Raw genomic sequence first — 25,319 nt, forward strand, 5'->3', positions numbered from 1 at the left:
ATTTACGGCAGGTAGACGGCACTACAGATACATATTGAAAACGATTTGAATACCTCTTCCACACCTGACGAAAGATGGTATTGAGCTGCATAGGGAAATTTAGGATCCAGCGTTTTTGAAGCTGATCCATTCTAGGTAGTAAAAGTCATGACATCTCCACTTCTGCCACATCATTTTTAGCCATTCTTTTTAAAAATGTGTCTCCATATCGTTGGAGTAGCCCTTTAACCCTTATTTGATGTCAGATGGGCGGCAAAAGGGCACTTTCAGTGACCCATGAAAAGAATGTAGACTACCAACTTCATTGAGACAGTATACAACATTCAATGCTGGGGTAAATTCCACTCCACAAAAAAAAGCTATTTGTAAATGTAATTTAGTGTGTGTTTGTTCCCTATCTGTAAACATAGTAACGGTTTTCTGCCATAATGAGACATGTTGGAGCATGCAGGCTTTACACGAAACAAGTGCAGAAACAGATTAAGCAGCTCTTCTGTGAGTAAGCTATTTTCAATGATTGCACCAGCACTTTTCATCATAATCAGCCAAATTACGAGCAGACTTAATTATCTCCTTGCTTATGAGAATAAAGAACGTGCGATCTCAACAATAAAACATCAGAGGTTTAGGCTATTTTTGCAATTACGCCTGGGTGGGGTAAACGGCTTTTCATTGTCTATTCATTTAAGTTACTCTGGTGGGGGATACACGGAAAGTTTGAGTGCAGAGAGTGACTGTAGTGCTCTTGTTAGGTGAGAGGAGGGGAGGGAAGGAGGGGAGGGAGGTGGGAGTGCGTGGGATTGGCGCAGACGGAGAGGGGAGGGGGAAAAATGCTGTAGGACATTCCCAGGCTGGGAAACATAGCGGAGAGTGAGAGGGAAAGACTAGAGAAGAGGACTATTTTCTTGAATAAAAAGGGGGAAAATCACTTAAAGGAGGTAATGTAGGCTGTTTGATAACGACCGTTTTCTGCGGAGAATGCGGAGAGGAAGCAAATGCAGGAAAGGAGTTGAGGACTATGTAGGAATTCCTGACTGAAGTCATGGTAAGTCCCCCTTTCTTAAACTATGGAGAACTCAAGTTTGTCTGGAAAATGCTAAAAGTGATCTAACTTTTCCAATATGAAGATACACGTTCCCAAACTCCTCCAAAGACTCAACTTTACTCCTAAAAGGCTGATAGTGTTTTCCCATGGCAACATGGCAACACTTTATAAGTTGTGTCTACCTTAAATTTACTTTAGATTTACTTTAGATCTATCTATCTATCTATCTATCTATCTATCTATCTATCTATCTATCTATCTATCTATTCACCCAGGCTTCAACTTCTAAAACTCAAAACAGCTAGAATCACTTTAAAAAAAAGTACACTTTAATCATTCTCATAAAGGCATGTGTTTGATTTGGGAAGAAGTTTAAATCAACAGTTATAACTCCCAGCTTACAAAGTTGTCCAATTCCAATAGCAGCAAATTACAATGACATGATTTAAGTAGTGTGATGTTGGTGATTTTTGTGGTTGACTTGCAGATGGAATCAAAAGGCTCTCTGTTGCATCTCTAGGGATCTATTTTGTTTTACCATCCCCACCCACTCATGGCCTGATCAGTGACATACAGAGGCAGAGATAAAGAGAGATGAATCAGGCGGGCACATGCACACATATAAGAAGATAAATTGAATTATGAAATTAAAAGATTAACAAAGAACGATTTGGATCATATTCCCGCTTCTGTGTGTCGGGCAGGGTGGAGCAATTTGGCAGGGAGAGCAAGGGGAAAAGTGGAGAGAAAGGAAGAGCTGGAGTGGGAAAACGGAATAAAAGAGGAGGGTAGGGTTACGTTTTTTTATTTTAGGAGACTTGGACAGCAGCAACGGTGGTTTTAGTGATGCCGCATTTTCCACATTGGACCTGAGAGAAAAGGGGAGAGAGAGAGAGAGAGAGAGAGAGAGAGAGAGAGAGAGAGAGAGAGAGAGAGAAAAGAGAAAGCGGGAACAAGGGATGGCATGGACTTCAGGGAAGGAAGAACATGTGCAGTACAGTTTCATCTTCCTCTTTAACCAGTTGGGAAAGTTTAGGGTGGAAAACAGCAACAGATGTGCACACAAGAATACATAGCGTCACAGCAAAGTAGAGAAATGGAACATTTCCTATAACACCAGGCTCAAAAGAGCAACACCTTACAGTAACAGACCTGTGTAAGCTCTAGGAGTGAACAACCAACCCTCCAAACATGTGCCCAAAAAGTAAAAACCCTTAACACATGAGGAATGTGTGCATGCATACTCGCTCATGGACAAACATGACTGCTAACACATGCACATATGTGTTAAAATGCATCATACAGTACCGTGACACACACAGCAACCTTTGCCAAGAGTATGTGACAGAGGGTGTTTCCATTCCCTCTGTCTGGTGAGCTCTGATTTTGAAACTCCAATGGGGTGTACCAGTCCTCAAGTCCGGCCAGGGGGAAAAAAAAAGTCTGATGAAAGTTATTGCAAACGATTCTCTGTGTTTGTTTTAACCTGCTTGGAGTACCAGGCGGGTGGAGATAACAGCAGTCGAACAATCCAGACAGGGTCAGCGATATTGTCAATCACAGGAATCTTTCTTTAACTGAGTTTCCTGTGATTGTCAAGACTCTCTGCCATAAACAGTGCATGCAGACTGAGGTTGGATACTTTTCAATGCAACTATTTGCTGATTATGGCTGCTTCATTGGCATCTTCATTGGGCATCCATGCAGTTTATTTTTTCTTGTTTATAATTTGCAGTACAATCCAAAATATAGCCATAAACATAATCTGGAAATCCTTCAATCTTGAGTTAAAGCTGTTATCAATATTTTCATTTGTTTCATTCATGTTTCATTTATTTTCATGTGTAACGTAACAAGTGTCAAACCCACAGAGAATTATCGACTGACGCTGTTGCTCTATGGAGCATTTTAGCGTCTTTCAGCTCATTGTTTTGGTTTTGAGGCCCACAACTTTGTCTGTTTTGGTTCACTCTCACAGCTCTCATCAGCTTTGTTTTTTGGCCACAGCAGAAAGCTGTTTTTAGTGGAAAAGCTCCGAAAAAAACATTCTACGCTACTAGGCAGCAGAGAAACACAGTCAGCAACTAGCTGGTGAAAAAAAATTTAACATTTAGCTCCTAAAGAGCCACATATTTCCCTCTTGGTTGTTAAATTAGACGGAATCAGAGCTAGAAGAAGGTTGCCAGAAACACAACTCCAAATGAATGCTAATGTTGCTACGTGTAAGCTGGATGTGTTAAGAAGCAATTGTTTGCTAGCATGTTCGCATTATCAATTTTCTAAGGTCATAATACGTCAGCGTTATCGGGCCGACATCTCTAAAATAAGGGCCAGAAACACAAGCATGTGATCTTACAGGTTGTTAACAAACCCTCATGTTAGTCAAACACATTTTTCAAACGGTAAAAGTATTAGCCAAATTTTCGTTGTCACTGTAATGCATCACAGTTTACACAAGTACCTGCAATGAGGGATTAACAAACCAGGCCATGCTCAGTTTTACCTCCAAATGAAGTGTTTTTTAATGAAATGGCAAAACTGTTGGCTTGTTTACAACCTTGTTTGCAACGGTTAGAAACGATAGTCCAAGCTACAAAAAATCAAAACACCTAAGCTGTAATAAACTAGAATTGTTTTTTAAGTTTTACTCTTCACCACCCAGCTACTGTATCTTGCTAGTTGCTACATCTATATTGATGTGATTGGACAATTATGCATTATACATTCTGCTTAGCCTAGCAAAGCCTGAGCTAGGTTGCCTCAGGAAATGTCACACACTCGAAGAGCAATAACTCCAATAAATGTGACAAAATGGCATGCTCATTTGTCACTGACAATGAACAGACAATGAATGGAGGCTGTGTGAAATCTCATCTGCTGTGAAACGTGCCTTTACCCCATTCAGCAACAGACTGTAGCACTTAAGTAGTCTGAAACAATCTGTAAAGAAGCAGTTTGACCTACTGTGGGTTAAGTTAGATTATACAGGAAGATTTAGGAAAGGAAATCACTCTCCTCTTTCTTCCTCTTCATCCTCATTCACTTTGTCTGTCTGCCTCTTTCCTTTTCCTGTCTCCCCTCTTCTTTTCTGTTCCCTCTTTCTTTGTCAGCGTCTTTCTCATTTTTGCTCCTAGTCATATCATATTCTCCGAGCTCCTTTCTGCTCTAACTCTCTATCTTTCTCCGTCCTTCATACTGTATGGGTCTACATCTGGTTTCTATCATGGTTGCTGCTGCTCTTGTTTCCCATCGATCTCTCCCACCGGTCAGCCTCCTCCTCCTCCTCCTCCTCCTCCTCCTCTTTTCTTTTCTCTTTCCCTTTTTCTGTCTGAACCCTCAGTCTCTGTAGAGCTGTCTGGTTCTCTCCATGTCTCTCTGTCACAGTCTCTTTTTCAATCTGTTGCTCAATTCACTGACACTTCAATAAGCTGAACTGACATGAAGAACAGTTCAAGTGCTAGCTATATTCCAAAACCACTTGAGTCTTTTCAATTCTATTACCATTTTGTCTATCCTCTTTTTCTAGACATCTTTCTTTCTTTTTCTGGTTTTACCTCTGTGCCAGATCTGTATGGAAGACTACTTTAGCTTCTTCCGTTTCAGTCTGCGTACACAAGAGAAAGACAGGAAGTCTGACGCAAGAATGACATACCCTGATTCTGTACTGTGTCCATATCTGACACAAACACAAGGATACACATTCATTCACACCGTACTGATTGTCCTCAGCGACACTCCACGTGCCGTATGAACACACACACTTTTCCAGTTACTTATTTTCATATGCGTACAATGTCACCTGGGGGATGGTATTTTGGAAGACAGGACATATGTGTTTGCAGATGTGTGTTTGTGATCTGTCACAGCAGGCAAAAACAACAAGTAACCAGCTTGGTGTAAAAATCTTTTTACATAAACATTTTTTTTAAAGTGTAACTCTCGCCAAAATACAACCTAGGGTCTTTTTGTGAATGTACCCGAGTCAAACCTTCGTTTAAAAGCATATTTAGGACGGAAGCGTCACTTTTAAGATTTACCGTATTCTCATTTTTCGATCAAATGGCCTTTTGAATGGGAGTGCTAGGGGCACTTTTATGCTAGCCTCAAAATAGTTCTTTTTAAAACACTAAGAAGGCTCGACACAACATGAAACTTTGCTTGAAGTATCACCAGGGGCTCTACACCTTAACGAAAGCGTTGAGAACATTGTTTGTGTACCCAGAGTTTACTAAAAAGAAAGGTTTTGAACAACTCACCGTAGCTCTTGTTGTTTCTGGCCGCTACCACTTCGGCAGTCAACACGAGTCGATATCAAAACAAGTAGCCACAGATTTAGTATATCCCTTGTGCACCGCTGTAGTAAAGGTGTAGAGCCCCTGGTGATACTTTGAGCAAAGTTTCATGTTGTGTCGAGCCTTCTTAGTGTTTAAAAAATTGTGATTTTGAGGCTAGCATAAAAGTGCCCCTAGGACTCCCATTCAAAAGGCCATTTGACCAAAAAACGAGAATACTGTCAATCTTAAAAGTGGCACTTCCGTCCTAAATATGCTTTTAAACAAAAGTTTGACTCGGGTACATTCACACAAAGGCCCTAGGTTGCATTTTGGCGAGAGTTACGCTTTAACTCAAGTTCCACTTACTACCTTCTTCCAGAAGTTTTAAAGTGCTCATGTTATGCTTTTTGGCTTTTCCCCTTTCCTTTATTGTGTTATATATCTTTTTGTGCATGTTATAGGTTTACAAAGTGAAAAAGCCCAAAATCCACCCTAAAAGGACTTACCATCTTCCAACAGAAAACACTGTTCACAAACTGCTCCAAACAGCTCTATTGTAGTCCAGCCTTTACTTCCGTGACGAACGCTCGTCACTTTGTAACAAACGTTATAATGCTCGCGTAGCTGCTAGCGTGGCACGCCCTCATACTCTGCTACTGACTAGCTAGCAGTGCTTACCTAGGTACTGCGCATGTGCGACTCCCAACAAAGATGGTACAGAAGTGTGATGTCTCACTTTGTAGCTAAAACAGAGAGCCCAACACACAGGGTGAAAAGAGGAGCTGCAGCAATGTGCAGTACATCAAAAATATAGTTTTTTTTTTTAAATTAAACCACATAAACCTATTCTGGTACAACCTCTTAATACAATTATGAACCTGAAAATGAGCATAATATGAGCACTTTAACTGCATGTTCCCTAGTGGATGGAGTTTGCCCTGGTTTTAGAGCTTAGATCGGCCCAAAAAATCAAGCCCGAACCTGCCCGAGCCTGAGCACGTTGTGTCCGAGCCCGGTCCGGCCCGACACATTAACTGTAATTATGAGCCCGAGCCCGATTTAAACCTGACAATTTTTTAATACGTGGGCCGTTATAACTGACGTTCTCAACTACAATTCAGAGTTGTTTGAACTGCAGAAATCTGTTTAGAATAATACAACAAGGACGAAGCCTGTAAACTGCTGTTAGTTTAGAATGGAACGGATCGCAAATGGATCCGAATGAAGAAACGTAAAAAAAAAAAAAAAGAAACAATGATGAACAACATATTGTTGTCACTGCCCACGACTTGTTTAAACTGCTTCCATACCTCCGACTTTCCTCCACACTTGCTCAAAGTTAATTCTCCTGTTTTTCTTTTTTTCTTTACATCTTCAAGCTCCCGGTGTGATGCGTGCGAGAGGAGGAGACTCCGCGCATGACACGTGCTGCATTTTGTAACTGCAGCCTAACTTTTGTACACATTTGTTACTTTTATATAGCCTATATATATATTTATAATATTTCTGATTATGGCATAGCTATCTCCCCACCCAAATAGGATAATAAGGTAATGGATAAAAAAAAAAAAAAAAATTGCTTGATCAAGGGTCCGGCCCAGGCGCGGTCCGGCCCGGGCCCGGACCGGCCCGAGGATGTGGCGGAAAATAACGGCCCGAGCCCGACCCGAGGTCCGGTCGGGCTCGGGTCGGGCTCGGGCTTGGGCCGAGAATCAAAACTCTACCTGGTTTTAGAGGGGTTGGAACATTTTCATCAATAACTAAAGGATCACTTAAAAAATAAAATCACAGAATGTTGTAAATACATGGTTTTCTTTAGACAGCAAAGGGGGGAGGGAAGGGGGGGTTGCATTGCTACACTATCTAACCTCTTGGATTAAGTTGACAGCCACCTGCACTAGTCTAGATTAGATGCCAAATAATTAAATCAACGGGACTAATGCAAAAATATTAATAGCCATGCTACACTTGAAATGGCCAACTCTTTGATTCAGCTCCTTCGCGAACATCCAATCTCAACATCAGAATCCTGTCCGATCAGTGGCTTAATGTTAGGTGGGCTGGCTGGCAAAGTTAACTAACCTTTTTTTTGTGATCCAATTTTTATTTATTTTTTAGAACAAGACAAGACAGTTTGTGCAGTCCAGTTGGAGTATAGAAGACAAAAAACAAACAAGACAAAACAGAAAGAATATGCTTATATATAAAAAGATGCAGACAACATACAACAATATAAATACAAAAAAATAAATATATATATATATATATATATATATATATATATATATATATATATATATATATATATATATATATATACATTTACACATAAGGAGGAAACATACACTTGGGATACACGTGCCCCCCTCCCCACACTCACCCACACACATGTACCCCCCCCTATTCAACCCCCATAATCAAATCATAAAATGTCTTATAAAAGCTGTGCAATCTTACACTTGACTCTGCATGAAGGTTCAGATGTAATACTTTGCATTAGCACTCTTTTAGCTAGCAGACATAGTTATTTAGTAAAACCCAACAGTTTGACTCCAAACTGTACTTTTACTTCTGTACACTTTCTCCCAGAATGATCACGTGTTTTCAAAGACATGCACTTAGAACAAATCTATTAACTTCTGTAACGAATCAGAACACTCACTCACTTCTCTGGTGAAAGCTATTCTTAGGGTGCCTAAAATTAACAAATATGTTTCTTGTTAAGCGCCTAACTCAGATCTGTTCCTCATCATCTTTCTAGTTTGGTTTCATTTGCTGATAACATGCGTACAGCTAGTTCTCCTAAAGAAATTGGCGATTGCGCTGGAAATTCGGTATGCGGTATCGATTATGAGATGTGAAAACAAAGGCTCTATTCCATATTCATGGCATCACATTATACATATGTGCAGATTTATCCAAAGTGACTTACAATAAGTAAAACCCCTGAGTGCATGAGTGTTAAGTGTCTGATTGAAGAGTAAATGAATTACACCTATAGTCCCCTAAAGAAGAGGCACCAGGTTTTTCCATGAGAGGCTCCCTTGCTTGGAGTCCGAAAGGAAATCAAATTAACAAATTTCATCTAGACTGCTTTGTTTCATATGTGCACGTATGGGGCTGTGATCGAAAGGAAGAGTGACTAATTTAATTAGATGCACTGGTACTGTAAGCTACAGGTTAGACAGGAGTGACCCTTTACTTACAGTAGACAAAACGCACGGCATAGCTGTGTTGCAAAAAACTATTTTACTGGAAAATATGAAATACTCACATTTTTACATTGTTTTCATGATTTGGTGGAAAAGCAGCATCAGTCTTTTCCCCCTCAATTAGACATCATCCCTTGTGTATTTGAGTGATTGTGCTTCCAGACTGAAATTCCTTTCTTTGGATTTTAGCAGTGGAATATCCTGCTGAAAGCTGTGTGTACAGGCATGCAAACACAGAGTCAATGCTAAGGAAATAAAATAGGGGGAAACAGTGCTGGTAGCATACAACTGTACATCACACATCCAAACCAAATATTGCTGCAGGCAAGCTCCCTACAAACAAAATGTGGTTGTGGTGACAAACTATATTAAAGTCCTCTATTGGGCTCATAACAACTGCATTACGTATCAATTTACGCCATATTAGCACAGGGAACCGTCACTGCGACGTTGCAAACAACGTTGTGTATATGTTACAATAACATTGTAAAAACGTTACATTTGAAAATGAAATAAAGTAACCTTACCCCAATGTTGTGGTTACGTCGGCAGACAGTCATCATACAACGTTATGAATCTGTCCGTCGTAAAGTTATAGATTTGCATTGCTGACACGTCTACACGTCTTTGTTACGTTATTTACCATTCCACAACATTGCTGATTGGTCACTTACTTACTAAACCATGGCCATACATTTAGACTTTGTGTATTACAAAAAGGTATACCATGGTGTTGTAATTATGATCTCCATTCTATCCTACCAATGGCAGGCCATTGCTACTGTAGATTGTCACTAAGCTACATTGAGTGATCTGCCAATTTCAATGTAAACACAAATGTTCAATAACATGATGCCAATAAGTATTCCACTGGTTTTAGGACAGCTCCCCAAATGTGAGTGGCCTTTTTGTACCCACACTTAAGCAATGAATGAGTGGTGCATTGGGCTGTTGTTCTCTGGCACAAGCCACATATTTGATCCTGAGGGGCTCTATTGAGCCAATTGGGCTCAAATTGCAGAGTTGTTCCCATTCAACTTGCATCTGTGAGACACTGTTGAAAGGACAGAGGCATTGTGCACAATTATATTGGCATTTATAGTCAGTCTGATGACACATAAAGAGCTGTGCCTTTGAGAAAACACACCAAAAGACATTAGTGTCCACTGCCATGTTTTAGTATTTGCTTTAATATAGTGCTGTTGTGAATTAACTCAAGTCTTGTGGGATGCTTTAAAAAGGGCTTTAGTCAAAGAGGAAGTTCCTGCTGGCTAGCCTTGCAATCCCCTGAACCCCCCTGCTGTGCTTTTACTAGACTCAATATGTTCTGTCAGTGAGCCAGAAGGCTGTTTAAACCTCTTTTACAACCATGACACCTATTACAACATGCCCTCTGACAGGCTGTTGTTTACCACAGTCTACGCAATGAGACACCTCCTCCTGTATACGTGATGTAATCGTCTTTACATGAACTTTAATATGAATGACTTTACTTTTTAAAATGATGCAACATTTGTGTTCTGTTATAGAGTATAGAGTGTGTACTTTACATAAGACTTTAAAGTCTTTGCTAAAGTTATGTCTTTGAAAATAAGTTACATATATTAAATATATATAAATACATTTAAATACAAGATAAATATCTTTCAACTTAGTGATAAACTTGTTTCAAATGTGAAACAGTGCTTTTGTCTGCCTTGTTTTAATGTAATGACTCTTAACAGGGTTAATTACTTGGAAACTCGAGTGACATGCCAACCATCTGGCAAAGTTTTCACTTGTTTTTAGATAAATAAGAATGATTGGACATGTATATCCTTTGATAAAGAGCATTTTATGTGTGGCTTCCAAAAGATTGTTTACTAAAAAGCCAACAGACTAACATGACCTTAAAGCTGCTCTGCTTATGGGAAACTGAGCTGCGTTCAGCAACATTTATGTAAGTTTTGTCATTTGTTTGTTTCCAAATTGCCGTATTTTCTCCCATCCAAAATTCTCTGTTACCATGGAAAAATAAAGCTGCATGAATTTGATACCCCAGCGGTGGCACTCTGCTGTTGGTGCCATAAGGGCTGAAGAAAATTTTTCTTTGCAGCCAAGAGAGTGGATAGGAAACAGAACCTTACATCTCTTGTAAGTGACCCTGAGCAACCTCAGCAGAGCAGGTCTTCAGCGAGTTATACAGTAGATCTGATGTGGCGTTTTTAGGTGTCTTGCTCTGTTTATAAGTCTCAGATTTTCTCCTTCTTACAACTACTTGTTCTCTCCTGTGCCTACATTTCCATTCCCTCCCTATCTCTTTCAGACTTGGGTCAAAACACAATTGCAAGTCTTTACATTACCTTAGTATAACCTTAGTTTGAATAAGTGATTTGTTTAATTTATTTTGTCAGGGCATTTCAGGCAAAGTTGCGCAATTGGAAAACAGCAGTACTCTTGTTTGTAATACTCATTCTATCCTCCTCTGTGGCTAACCCCAAACCCTCTGTGTCCACAAAACAAGCCCCAAAAATAATTTTCAATACAGTTGAACCTAGGTCTTCTTCCATAAACCCCCACACCACCACCAGCTCATTCCCTCCTGGCCCCTCTTTCGCTAGCAACTCTTTGCTTTTTCCAAACACTCTGTCCTCCCATTCTGGGTTTTCTCCCATTGCTTTCCATCCATCCCCTCGGTAGTCATTCAGCACAATATGCCGTCTGTTGAAGAGAATCTCAACGTAATTGTTGTCAGATGACATTAAGAGAGTCGGACGGAGGTGAGACAGAAAGTTGGGTAAAAAAAAGAAAAAAAAAGATGAGATGAGAAAAAAGAGAGCAGAGAGCAAATTGAGGAAGAGAAGCAGATGGGAGGTTTTTAGAGGAAATGTGAAGGGAGGGAGAAGGAAAGAGAGAAGTCGGAAAAGAGAGAGAAAAAAAGTTGCAGGTTACCATGCCAACGGCCCATGTAGAAAAATAAACACTATGTGTTGCGTGCTCTGCTCTGTCACCCTCCACCTCACAGGCCGGCCCAGTGTTATGATGTGTATGGTGTGTGTGTGTGTGTGTGTGTGTGTGTGTGTGTGTGTGTGTGTGTGTGTGTGTGTGTGTGTGTGTGTGTAGGGAGTTAACATATTGCAGTGGTTTGACTCTTTTGTTCTGGGGGTTCATACATTTACTGGGAAATGTTTGACACTCCCCAGACAGACCATACAACAGGAAGTTAAAAGTAGAATATGTGTGTATATTTGTCTGTGTGTGTGTGTGTCAGCAAAAAGCGAGACAACCCAGCTGTTAAACACAAACACAGACATTCGAGTTGATTCAGCGTCCGGTTAACCCTTTCTTACCACCTTTGTCTCTCTCAGGGTTCGGAGGCAATGGAGGACTGTGTGCAGGGGGCGCTCTCATCGCTTTATCCTCCCTTTGAGAGCACGGCACCACCCCTCCTCTCTCAGGTACATCTCACAAGCATGCACACACACACACACACACACACACACACACACACACACACACACACACACACACACACACACACACACACACACACCTTTATTACAGTCTCACATCTTTTCAGCAATAAACAGGGGAATATAAATAATGCAGATTCAATTAAATGATAAGGCAAAGTTGGAGTAAGTGGGCAAGGCGATGTCATGTGTAGATAACACTGCTTACCCTAGATATAAATTGCTGCTAGAAGCCAACACAAACAACATCTAGCTAACTGGTCAATTATAGCCAAACCCTCTTCCTCCAACCAGCACCATTACGTAACTTGTTTCACCAAAAGCTGTACACTATTTCTGCTTTTAAGTCAATGGCAATCTCTTACAGGTGCATTGTGGGAACTTTTAGTAGGCTCTAATATCTCCAACTTAGTATTACAGAGTGCCACAGTCACATTTGTTTTTAGTTCTTTTAGCTTTGTTTCCATATGAACCAGTGGACTAAGGGGCCTTTGAAGTAAATCTTTTGGGCCATTTTCCGTTAGCATTTATGGTAATTTGGTAATTGGTTTGTTCTAAGTTGCCATGTAGCTTCCAATCAAATTTCTTGTTGCTACAGAAAAAGCTGCTTAATGACTTCATGAAAGAGGATGGATATAATGAAGCAGCCTTTCTGATTACATGCTGTCTGGGTTGAGGAAATCCCTCTGCTCTTGAGCAAATGCATTTCAAAATCCATTTGATACACTAAAAACATGCATGCAGCTTTAGCTGAAACAAAGGCTGCTCTTAGTTCAGGAGAAGCTGGCATTCTGAACGTGAAAGGTTTTTCCCCTGACATGAATGATATGTAAAGTCTATGCCATTTTGTTTCGTGCATCTAATCACCAAATGCTCTAAATACAACTGCATTCACTATGCCTTTTTCCTACTCGTTCAGGTCTTTTCAGTCCTGGAGTCGACCTATCAACACGACAGTCTTCGCTACCTCCTGGACTACTTTGTTCCTGCCAAGCACCTCCTGCACAAACTCCAGCAGCACGCCTGCGTGAGTTCCAAATTGCAAACACTGCGGATGAGAACACACACACACACACACACATAGTTGTATAATCAGCAGCAGAATCAGCTGTTAAATACAAAAAGTATAATGTGACAAATCTGTCAACTGTTTTTTGATTCATTTTCATGTGTGCTGACAGAGATGTTTTTAAGTCTGTGAAACTAATGCAAGACAAGTCTTAACTCAGTCACAAGTTTTAAATCAAATCTTAAGTCCTTAGAAGGCATCCCTGTTTGTAGGTATTTTATAGCAAGTCCAAGTCAGTTGCAACAAGTCCAAGTCAAGTTGGAAGTCCTGTCAAACCAAGTCTCAAGTCAAGTTGAAAGTCCTAAAAAACAAATCCAGTTCATGTCGTAAGTGTTCATAAGACTTTAGTTGTTTTTAAGTCTTTTCAGGGCAAGTCCAAGTCAATCAAGTTCCAGGTCTCAGCAATGAAAGACTAAAGTCCTAAACGGCAAGTTAACAAGATGTTGTTGATGTTTTTAAGGCTCCTTAAGCACAAATCCAAGGCAAGTCACAACTCTTCATATGAGCATTATTATTGGAATCATTACTTGGAATTTGGCAGGTAAAAACTTCACTTGAATGATATTGCTCAATTGTCAAATCAAGTTAAGTCAAGTGAGCTAAGACTCACAGCAGTCAGGTCCATGCCAATCTCAGGTCTTTATTTTTGTGCCCTGAATATATCAGTGCTTTTTCATCTGTAGTTCGGTTCATTAGGTCATTCATAAATAACATGCGGGAAAATTCCAACGGAACTTCTGGAAGTAAACAAAGAGAGGAAGCAAAGCCAGCAGACAACACGCCACTTTTGCAAGTCCTACTATGGAGAGACAACTGCAGAGGTTGATTGTAGCCCTGGTCATCATAGCACAGCGCAGCTGACTACGGCAGCTGGTTTAGCCCAAAAATGTGCAGTTCTTCCAGCAGTTGGGTCTGTTCGAGGTCGGATCATGTTTTCACCACAAACAAACCGCTCCAGAGTTCATTTGAAAGCGTACCAAGACCACCTCTTCAAGGCGGTCTCGGTATGCTTGTTTGGTCTGTTTTTGGTGCACATCAGAGTGTGATTGCTGCATTCACACCTGCCCAAACGAACCGCACCAAGGGGGAAAACGAACTCTAGTGCGATTCAGCTGAACTAAATGAGGCAGGGGTTAAAGGACCCTGGGTGTCAAGTCTTCAGCCTAGTATCACAGTACCTTGTGGCATGAAGACACCAGTGCAAAGAAAAGTTCAAGGCTTTTATAATTCAACACATGTGTGACCCTATGTCAGTTACGCATTACACTGTGGAGGGTCGAGTCTGCTCTAAAACCCTAGCTGGCCGGTAAAATTTGAGATTTACCAGCGGCTGTGAGCCGCAGACAAAAGAGGAGGTTTCCTGCCTTGGAAGCTCCACTGAATCAACAGAGATTAATGAAATACAGTGAAATAAGGCATACATAAAAGCGCTCTGGTTTTAATTTTCAGACTCCCACATGCATGCATAAAAGCAAACGCATGGAAATAGTATGATAGATGATAGGATACACTGTGCAAACACGTGCAACTTCCACTTTGTGTATGGGCTCAAATCATTCTCTTTGCACTTCACACGCACAAAACAAGATAAACAAATGAAATGCAACATTTACTTAACTCAAAGTTTTGAGGTTTACACTGAACAGCATTCCTTTTATTTTACTTTCCAACACACACACACACACACACACACACACACACACACACACACACACACACACACACACACACACACACACACACACACACACACACACACACACACAAACAACACACACTGTTTAGCAGTAGCTCGGAGGCCAGGAACGGTCTCATATTTCCCCTTTACAGTTTTCCTAAGCTTGCACACACACACACACACACACACACACACACACACACACACACACACACACACACACACACACACACACACACACACACACACACACACACACACTCACAGGCATTGTGAGCAAACTATGTTTTCATTGTCACTGAGTGGAGCTGCCTGGGACGGGAGTTAGACTGTGAGTCATGACAATAATTCCTTCCATATGTGAGTGTGTTACTGCTGTGAGAGAAAGAAAGAGAGAGTGAGTAACAGAGAAGTGGTGGGAGTCGAAGGAGAGAATGAACATGGCTTTCATTCACCATGCCTGCATGCTTGCACGCATGCGTCCGAAAAAAGAGAAGATGCTGGAGGTTGCAGACTATAGTAGACTGATTGAGGAATTTTTGTGAAAAGGGAGGTGCGAAAGAAGGAGAAAACACTGGGGTACTTTGAGGGAGAAGTCGGAGGAGGGAGGAGGGCCAGAGGACACAGGGAGTTACAGAATGTGGACTGACTCAAAACAGACAAACTTTTTAAGAGAGGAAAAGTCACACATGGTTTTTAATGCTAATATCCACCATGACAGACTTTTGCTTGCCTCGAACTTTGCCACAGCAAAAGAACAGGCAAGAAGAGAGACTTGAAGGGAATAAATTGAATAAGAGGTAGATGTAGAAAACGAAAGATGGAGGAGAGGTTGAGTAAGGAATATAATTTGATCACGTCTCGTGAGTCTGGAGGGCACAAAGGGGGGAGGGAGCAGCCCCAAGTCAGTCGATTAGACGTGACTGGGAACAGCAGAGAGAGGTTCTGGAGGAGTTTTATACCTCAGACTGCGATAGGGAGGATATAGATCTGACACAGGATTGATTAAGGTGGGAATAGAATTTGGAATAAGGTGTTTTTTTTCTAAACAGATCAGTTGAGTGTAGGGGATCACACTCAGGGCCTTCTCTCTAAATAATTCAGAATTCTTTAGTAAATGCTTCTTTGTGGGATTTTCTATGTTTAGACCCATGTCGTTTAGTCTGCTAGATTTAGATTGATTTCCCAGTCTTACAAATCTACTTGATGTATTTTCCGCTAATGAAACAGTGGACTATTTTAACAGTGGCTGGCTGTTGTGAAGAGTTGGTCATCTGCATGTTTCTGTCTGACTCACACTCTGAATCACACTCTCTGCAGCTTTCCAGAGTCTTCTCAACGTGTCATGCCAGCCAAGCGGTTTTACACTTTAGAAAACACAGTCACATGTCTGACATTTGTATGTGGTGCTGGCTTTTGGCCAGTTGAGCCAGTGAATAGTGTTGACTGGTGTGGTATCAGTTCTAGAAATTCGACTCATCTGAATGTCAAACAAAACCATGCAGAACTGGCTCATGTGGGCTGTGGTTTGTGAATGGAAGAGCAGATTGTGTGTGAGCATTAAATAGGATAGTTTGTGACAAGAGGGGATATTTCCAAATGGCAAAGAGTCCATTGCACAACCAAAAGAGGTATAGAGAGAAGATTTGGCAAGCAAGATTTTATTTCATGCAGATGATGGTATAATTTTTTATTTATACATTCAACACACTTACTTTCTTCTTCTCCTTGTCATCACAGTCTCAGTACCTTGGCTGCTTGTTCCTTCACTCCGGCTGGCCTCTGTGTTTAGGGGAGAAAGTGGTCATACAGCTGTCCACCCTGGACTGGAGGATCCTGCGCAGTAATGACTTCTACCTGCAGGTGGTGCCCTTCTCGACGCGCTGCCCCCGTCTGGCCTTAAAATGTCTGGCCCCTGGGGGGCGCACCGTTCAGGAAATCTTGGTACCCGAGTCACAGCACCCCCTTGTGTTCACCGCTGAGTGGCTGCACAGCGTCAACAAAGAACGGGGCTACAAGAGAGAAGGTAAGGAACGGACGTGAAGTGTACTTCTTTTGACATTTCGTTCTTTCATTTTGTTTCTGATCATAGATTCTTACTGTTATTCGTTTTTTCAGGTTAAGTGTCAGAAAAAGGTCTCCAACAAGGTTTTTCTCATGGTTTAAGTCAGGTTTTTAGGGAAAAATAATTAACTCTTGCAGCTTAGCCAGTAATAATGACTAGGAAGAAGACTACGCTTAAAACAGGCGAAGTAAGACATGTGGCTAGAAGAGGCAGGTTTTTATCATGGATGTAATGTGGAAGGGCAACAAGAGAAGGGAGAGATATATATGGGTATCATAAAGTAAGGAGGCACAAGTTTAAACCTTTTCCACGTAGCTTATGTTGGTGTTTTTTTTTTTAAGGATACCCTCAATAAACGTATGAATGTGACATTAAGTTAGTTCTCTTTAATCTTTGCATAGTTGGAGGAGGACTTGACACCTGCCTGGTCAGTACCTGTGATGGTGTCATTCGACTTCCGTGGAAGGAGGTTGTCTACCCAAAATTCATCCATGACCCTTCTGAGGAGCTGGGCCTGATGTCCAACCACGAGGGCCCCACATCCAACCGCCTGCCCAGTGAGGGGGGCAGCAGCCTCGGGGGCTGGGGTGGCTCATCGTCCGGAGAACTGGACTCCTGGTCCTGGGATGAGGAGGAAGATGATGGTTTATCACCAGACGGCTTGGCCTCTGAGTCTGCACTTCCCCGGCGAAGGCGCAGCGAAGATGGGCTCGGGCGGACAGCGAGGCACCCTCAGCTGGACGGGGACTATGTGGAGCTGTTGGAGCCCAGAGTGGGTCCTGATGGAGGGGTTGACACGAAGCAGAGGTATCTGGAGATGCATGGAATTTGTAAGACGAAGACATTGCCTCTGTGCAGGAGAGGTAAAGCTATCAAACTCCGGAAGGGGAGAGCTTGGGGATATGGGAGACTGGAAGGGTCAGGAAGCTTTCGTGCTGTCCTTGGTGCCAAAAGAGACGTACTTACCCCAAAAGGTGACATTTTACCACCCCGGCCTCCACCAGCAGCCACTGAACCTGGCAGAGGGAGGCGGTCTTACTCCTCTTCTGTCCACGACTCTGATGAAGGAGACAAAACAAGCAAAGACTCTGAGGGCTTGGAAAGCCACCGGCTTTGTTTTGATAGCCTTTTCAAAGAGAGGAGGCCTGGCGTGGGCAAGGAGAGAGATAGCAACGGCCTCACGCAGCCGTGCAGAGACAATCACAAAGGTAAAGACTCTGAGAGTGGCGACAGCTTTGTCGCAAACGAAATCCATGACTTGACGAACCACAAAATCGGGCACGTTATAGAGGGCCACTCAGATCATGGATCTCATTCAGACTCTGTTTTCGAGGATACAGATAAACCACTGAGCGGAGACAGTGATGCCACAACCCCAACATCAGACGCACCAGAGAGACCATTCACTGGAGAAATTACCAATAGTGGGTCTAAAATGAAGAACTTGTCAAACCCAAAGGTGACAGAGGAAAGGGATGACAGGAAGACGGAGGACAGAGTTTGTCCCAGAGGAAAGGAAGTTAAAACTGCAGGATTCAGGGCGCCAAGGTACAGATTTATTTCTAATGGGCACCCCTTCTTATTTGTTTTCATTTTCACACTTCCATATGAAAGTACAGATCAGTAACACTTTGGTGCAAACTCTGCGCACAACGTACAGGTTTTGGGACTTACACACATATAGGCCTGACACCAGTGGTACAAAAGACACCCTCCTAAACCATTCTAAAGGACATCATGTCTGAACAAAGTCATTTCTAAAGTGATTCAAATTATTAACTGTCTGTTGTACCTCATCAGTACCTTCCTGTGCTTTGTCTTTAGGAGGAAAAGGAAGGGAAAAGGGGCCAAAGGTAGGGCTAGGTCTGGTGGTCGTACACACCAGAAGGGATCAAAACATCAGGGTAAAGCTGCTCAACCAAGTCCCACCACCTGCTCTGCTTTGACAAAGCTGCCAACCACAGAGGAGAACCAAAGAAAACAGGCAGACGAACCTGACGGAGTGCCCCCCTCAATTAATGAAGGGACAGAGGATACGAGGAAAAGCAGTGCAGGTCTGAGGGAAATTGAATGTTAATGCATGAGCATTAGATCCTAAAAGTCCTAAAATACCCCATAGAATATTTTCTCTAACTTTTATATCCCTCAACAGAGAAAGAAGCTGAATCTTTGCCTGTCTGCAATGGCCAATCAGGCACATCCTTACTAAACCACTCTAATGAGGAGACAGGGTCAGGAGAGACATGTCCGGACCAAATAAATGCTGTTACCTCTAAAGTGCCTCCCCTGCTGAGGGAACTGGACACAGAGCTCCTGCAGTCAGGGAAGCTAAAGTTGACAGGCAAGTTTATTTCAGGCCTGTATTTTTCCTATGCTTATAGATGTGTGGCTTTGCTGTTGTTGTTGTTTGTTGTTGTCCAGCACACATAGTGCATAGGTGGGCTAGTAGGTCTTAACTGCTTACCACCCTATTAACAACATACTGCATTAGAAATGTTCTTTTCAGAGCATAAATTAGTCAGATGTGAATATACGTAGGCTACATGATACATATACACTGTTAGATTCGGTGGGACTTGAAATATCATGGGATACCAATAACTCAAATGTTTATTATGGATAAACATCCATAAACCCACTTGCAAAAAACACACATTATACTGTAATTCAGATCTTGTCTCATAATCAGGTCTGAAAGTTCTTTGGTATTAAAAATGATCCAGTCATTTTTATCTTTACATTTTATGATTACAGTGCAAACAGGAACTGCTAACAGCTAATTTGGCATCTAATTTCATGGTGCAAATTTGATAAACTGTAAACAAATATATGCTAAAAAACAGAGCTCAAGGTGTAGCACACAACAAACTAGAAAACCTACTTTACTAACTCCATGGCAACATTTTATTTCCTCCCCCAAAGCATTATGGGAACTGTAACTCCAAAACTTAAAACATGATTATTCCAAATAAAAGTGGATGACACTGACAAGCTTACAGTATAAAAAAACGAATGAACCAGTGTAGCAGACTAATTGTAGTCTTGTTAGACCTTTCTCTTGACCTCCTCTCTCAGACCTTAACCTGACGCTTACCGACCACAGGTACAGTGGACAGGCTGGGACGCGCTCTGGTTGTCACAGAGATGGATGCATCAGAGGAGAGCTTCTCTGAGGAGGAGATGGCCCAGGTCTTGGCCTGCTACCACAGAATCACTCGGTAAGTCTGCATTCTTCCTACTCCAATCAGACAATGAATCCAGAGATATATTTCAGTATAGTAGTAGTTCAATAGTTTGTTTCAGACATCCCTTCACGATAGGTTTCTATTTATCACCAGGGAATTAAGGCTTTTGAATTTAGCACACCTTACAATGCACATTATCCCATTTCAAACCATAAACTGTTGTCTCTGATTTACCCTCTGCTTTCACACTCTCTAAAAAAAACATGTCTGTACTTGCATATCTTAAAATCTATGAATAGCTAGTTCTCTGATGTTTATATTTGGCCTTGTGCCACTTGTTTCTTGTCATGCCGCTCATTTACAAAGCTATTCGGCCCAAAGGTGCTTCATAATTATGTTTGACTTGACTTGGTATTTGCTGACTTTGCCAAATGCAGCAAAAGGTGGAGCTAAGAATACGCAGCATGTGCAAGAAAGTGGGAAAAACATGACAAACTGATTCAAAGTCAATTTAACAAACTTCTTTGAGCTTGCCCGTTTTCCTAGCACAATATCCAGTCATCTGTTGCTCACAGCAAGTGTGGGAATACATTATATAAAGTTTAATTTATGTTCAATATAGATAACCCCCTAACTGTTCCCTAGAAAGTACTATAATTGGTATACATCTTATGATTTCATTTCTGAAGAGTAGACATTTATTTTTTAACATTGCAGGTGTCTCATTTAAAAAAATCTTCTTTATTAACTACTGCTCCTGTTTAAACCCTTCATTCACCCCTCATCTCTTCATCCATCCTCATCAGGCCTGCAGCCAAAGAAAAAGGTCTCACAGTATTAATGGACTGCAGACGCTCTCCACCCTCCACCCTCGGCCTCTCTGCTCTTAAATTGTTCCAGGTGAGACAGAAAAGAAATGTTGTTTAGCCAAATGAGCTAAATGTTTGCTTGTGTTGCTCTAATTTGCCTGCAGATGTGATGAAGTAGCTCAAACACGTGTTTCTGAGTGTGTTTTTGTGTGTTCCAGGTGTTGGTTCCTGGCGGCCTTGGATCTGTTCTGGTTTTGGTGGAAGAGCAGCAGGAGTCCCTTTCTCATAATGTAGAAGGAGCAGAGGTGACCTCATGCGAATCACATGTTTATAGTTTATGATCCAACACACACACACACACACACACACACACACACACACACACACACACACACACACACACACACGACATAGAGTTGGTTCAGTTAGTTTTATTTCTTTTACATCTAAGCTTTAAAACACAGGTAGCACACCCACAAGAAACTTAATAAGTAATAATAAAAAGATGTTAAAACCACAATGATAAAGTGTGCAAACATTAGCAAAATGTTCCTAAATCTCCATTGGCCATCATAACAGCAGGGATAACTGCTCACATATGAAATGCTAAATATTCAAAAGCGAATAACATTTCATACTCCATGCTTTGTTTTCATCCCTTGCTAAAATGTGATGAATGTCAAATGCACTTAGCTGGATCACGCATTCAAGTTGGGCTTGAATCACATAGAGTTTGCAAATAGCTCTTATTTTACAGCTCAATTCAGCTCATTGCTTTGCATTGATCAGCAGAGATCTTTCTTACACACGCATGAGAAAACTTGCCATGTGGTTTGTATTTCAACTTGGCAGCTTTATAAAAACTTTGCATGTTAAAGGGAAACACTGCCCCAAAATATGTTAACAGCTGTTGGAGCTGCAGTGCACATTCCTCAGTCCATTTTGTTGTTTGGTTGTAATAATTTTTATTCCTGCTGATATATTAACAAATGTTTTCGTTTTAAGGAAGCTGAAAATAGGCCCTCGAATCAGGAAGGGAGAGTGTTAATCTGTTGCCATGAATGCAGAATATAAACATCTTATATATATATATATTTCAAAGACTAAAGCTCTTAGATAAGAGTTTATTTGCTCAAGGCTACAGCACGATCTTCTCATAAGTTGCATTTTTGGTCAACTTTTTAAAAAAATATCTCTATTTTTTAAACATTCCTTTTCTCTACCGTTTGTTGCTGGACTTTTCTTTTCCTGCCCTTATCTTCTCTTATCCTCTCCTGTGCTGTCCAGATCCACATGGTGCGAGGAACAGGGGTCCTTCAGCAATATGTTGACAAGCAACAGCTGCCCAAAGAGATGGACGGAGACTTCACCCACTGTCACTCAGACTGGCTGGCCTTCAGACTAGTGAGAATCTGCTGCTGTTTGTCTGTTTTTTATTTTATTTGTATGAATTTAGACCATTCTAACACAGAGTGCTTGTTGCAGCCTCACAGTCTGAGTCTCATATAGATATATACAGCTCAAGAGCAGCTTTCAATATGCAGTATCACAGCTGGAGACTTCATACCAGTGTCAATTGTAGTGTGAACATCTGCAATTTGTTTCATTTTTCTGTTCTAGCACATTACAAGTTGTCATTACTGCGTTATTGCGAGTTTTGTGTACCTCAAGTTTAAAATATTACCACGAAGGTGAGGGAGTAGAGTGGGAGAAGGAGACGTTTGGAGAAGAGGAATGACAGATAAGAGGATGTTGGTTGGAAAGAGCGATTGTTCGGTGGTGGTCGATGATTTTAAAGATTCCTGATGAACTGGGTGTGGAGGATAAATCATGCAAAGTAGGTCTGAGAAGAAGCTTAAGGGTTCTTAATGGCTTTCCCCCAGACAGTTTATGTTGCTTTATCCAAACAGACGAAAACATTTCCCTGTCCTCTGCACTTTCTCTGACCTCTCTCATGGAAAGAAAAGAAAGAAGGCATTCAATGCAATTTTATAAACTAACCTGTGTCTGCTTTACTTACTATTTGTGTCTTGTCTTAATCTGATGGAACAAGTAAAATGCTAATCTCAAAGTCAATCATTCCACTCCTACTTTTCCTCCCTCTTCAGAGTCTAGAGAGTCTGACAGAGCGTTGTGAGAGTGCCCTCGCACTCCTCGGAGAAGCACTGCAGTCTATGGACACTGAGCCAATGCCAGACAACATCAAGGTACAGACGTTTAACATGGCGTGCTTTTTTCAGTGTATCAGTGATTTGATGACATGACATTGTTACGTGGCTGACGGAGAATTCTCCACAGACACAATAAAAAGCACACTGTTCTTCTTCAGGCTGTTCCTCTGAGCATCGACAAACACAGACAGCTGATGGCGAGCGTCCTGGCCGACCAGCGCTTAACTGAACCACAGCAAAGGGGCGGGGCCTGGCTCGCGGGACTGACCAATAGTGCAACTGGACTGGCACAGAAGTCACCAGACTGCAGGTAGAAGCCTTATTCAGTGTGCCGATGTGGTGCAATAGCAATATCAAGTTTGAATAGAGTTTCTCCTCCTATTATGGAGCCTCTTTACTGTAGGCCGTGTCAAACAGCAGATTTAATGTTAGCCAGTGTTATTCGGATGTGCACCAAGTAGTAGGCACACTGTCAGAATTTCTAACAGAATTTTCTAGTTTCTTATATTGTACTAGAAATATGGTGCTTTTGTGGTCCCTTCTGTTGTCATATTTTCTTTTTTTGTCTCCTTTTTGCATTTCTTTTATAACACTGAAAATTACCACAGTCAGTGAATGTATCTCCAAACAAGGAATTGATCAATATCATGAAAATAAGTGAAATAAAGTGTATAATATTATTCAGTATATGCACTGTTATACTGTATTAAAAGATTAGAAGTCTACACTATACGCTACACATTATTTAGAGTAGCAACGTGTGTATCTGCATATACTTCCTCTTGTTATGATGCTAATGAGACTGTATACTGCTAGAATATACATTAGACACAGGCCTATTAAAGTAGGACTATTTTAAATACAAAGATGTCATGACAAACAAAACTATTCAAATTGGGCAAATACTCAGAAGTGCAGACACAATGTACACAAGCAGCTTGGTCCCGAGGGGCAGGGAAGGGATCTGCATGTCCTTTGCCTTTTCCAGTTCTTGTATTTGATTGAGGGATTTTGTTGTTGTTGTCATAGGTTAAAAATACTCTGCATCGTGAAAACAGAGTTGTTTTGTTTTCAGCCAAAAAATGAAAACCAGCCGGAGGAGAAAAGGAATGTGAACTAAACATCAAATGGAGGACAGAGCGATGCAGCTTGTTTGTGCCCGACTAGAGCTTAAAGATGATCTAAAGACTGCTGTAGTTGTAGCTGTTGTTCTCATCCAGTAATGAGTTTTGGCTCAGTCTGCACACAAATGAGGCCAAATACAAGCATAGGCTGATTGCTGAATCCTTTTTTTGCTTGACAGTTGGTCTGCAAGGCGTTCTTGTTTTTCATAATAACATCATTTCTACCAGCCCAAACTGTTGGCGATGAGAAATTCTCACTGATTTTAGAATTAGAATAGAAATAAAGAAAAAACTCGCTCTTGCTCATGAGTGATTGCTTGGTGAGTTTTAAAAAAAAACAAAACTTTTGTCCCATCAGGGCTGCTCTTGCAGCAACCTCTAAACTCTACGACAGCGTGGATGACGCCCTCCATCGACTCGTCCGATTGTCCAACCAGAGAGGTCGGGACCTGGAAGCTCTGGGACGACTAGCGGGACTGGTGGACAAACTGGAGAAGGTATGCCTGAGGGAGGACGAGTGTGGTTTTGTTCTCATTTCACAAACCTAGTAGAGTGTTTTGCCGCCAGCTCTCACGTCTCCTGAATCTCGTGAAAGAAACTATTGTAAAAACCAGCCGTTGTGGGCATAGGCGTAATTTACAGGGGGGGTGGTGGGGTTACAACCCTCCCAATAATCAGGACTGGGCTCTTTTTTAATACGTTTTTGGCGCTTTTATTCAATTTTTCCACGTTTTTTCTGACATTTGTCAGTTTTTTTGACATTTTTTCCGAGGTTTTCGTCTCTTTTTACAAGTTTTTTTCTTCTCAACATTTTATGTATTTTTTTCAAATTTTTTTTCTAAAATTTTTTCGAGCTTTTTGTCTCTTTTTTCCAAGTTGGCTGCGTGGCGTGAGCGTGGCGTTTCTGTTGCGTGTCAGCTGCGTGGCGGCTGCGTGGATTTTTCTGTCTTTACACACCAGAAACGTGACACGGCGCTGCTGCTGCTAGCCTTGTCTGTACACATGTATGTTTCCCATTGATTTACTGCACTCGAGCAGTAGTATACTTCATGTTAAATATAAATATAGACTGATTTCATTACAGCAAAGACAACGTCGGCAGAATTGACGGCAAAATACAGAATATTTCGTTCTGTATTGACAGATGCAATATTTGAAAGTCGATAATTATTATTATTTTTTTTTTATTACATTTATATCTGCATTTACGTCAAAACCTAGAGCATTTCAAACAT

The 25,319-nt window shown here is 41.3% G+C and overlaps 1 protein-coding gene across 3 annotated transcripts in view; it reads left to right on the forward strand.

Moving 5' to 3' along the window:
• The first annotated feature begins 785 nt into the window (after positions 1-785).
• arhgef40 (Rho guanine nucleotide exchange factor (GEF) 40) overlaps positions 786-25,319 on the forward strand; it is a 46,166-nt gene continuing 21,632 nt past the window's right edge. The window contains exons 1-15 of one of the 3 annotated variants that reach the window (XM_031304364.2): positions 786-1,045; positions 11,879-11,968; positions 12,903-13,010; positions 16,471-16,756; positions 17,197-18,003; positions 18,136-18,343; positions 18,620-18,849; positions 18,948-19,136; positions 19,899-20,013; positions 20,787-20,880; positions 21,008-21,094; positions 22,077-22,193; positions 22,898-22,996; positions 23,119-23,270; positions 24,443-24,581. In XM_031304364.2, coding sequence (XP_031160224.2) covers positions 1,043-1,045; positions 11,879-11,968; positions 12,903-13,010; positions 16,471-16,756; positions 17,197-18,003; positions 18,136-18,343; positions 18,620-18,849; positions 18,948-19,136; positions 19,899-20,013; positions 20,787-20,880; positions 21,008-21,094; positions 22,077-22,193; positions 22,898-22,996; positions 23,119-23,270; positions 24,443-24,581 — 2,724 coding nt within the window. In that variant the 5' untranslated portion in view covers positions 786-1,042. Of the gene's footprint in view, positions 1,046-11,878; positions 11,969-12,902; positions 13,011-16,239; positions 16,362-16,470; positions 16,757-17,196; positions 18,344-18,619; positions 18,850-18,947; positions 19,137-19,898; positions 20,014-20,786; positions 20,881-21,007; positions 21,095-22,076; positions 22,194-22,897; positions 22,997-23,118; positions 23,271-24,442; positions 24,582-25,319 lie in introns of those variants that run through there. The other 2 variants (XM_031304363.2, XM_035994355.1) reach the window with 2 other exon arrangements.

The sequence above is a fragment of the Sander lucioperca genome, chromosome 17, assembly GCF_008315115.2.
Source record: "Sander lucioperca isolate FBNREF2018 chromosome 17, SLUC_FBN_1.2, whole genome shotgun sequence".
NCBI classification, from domain to species: Eukaryota; Metazoa; Chordata; class Actinopteri; order Perciformes; family Percidae; genus Sander; species Sander lucioperca.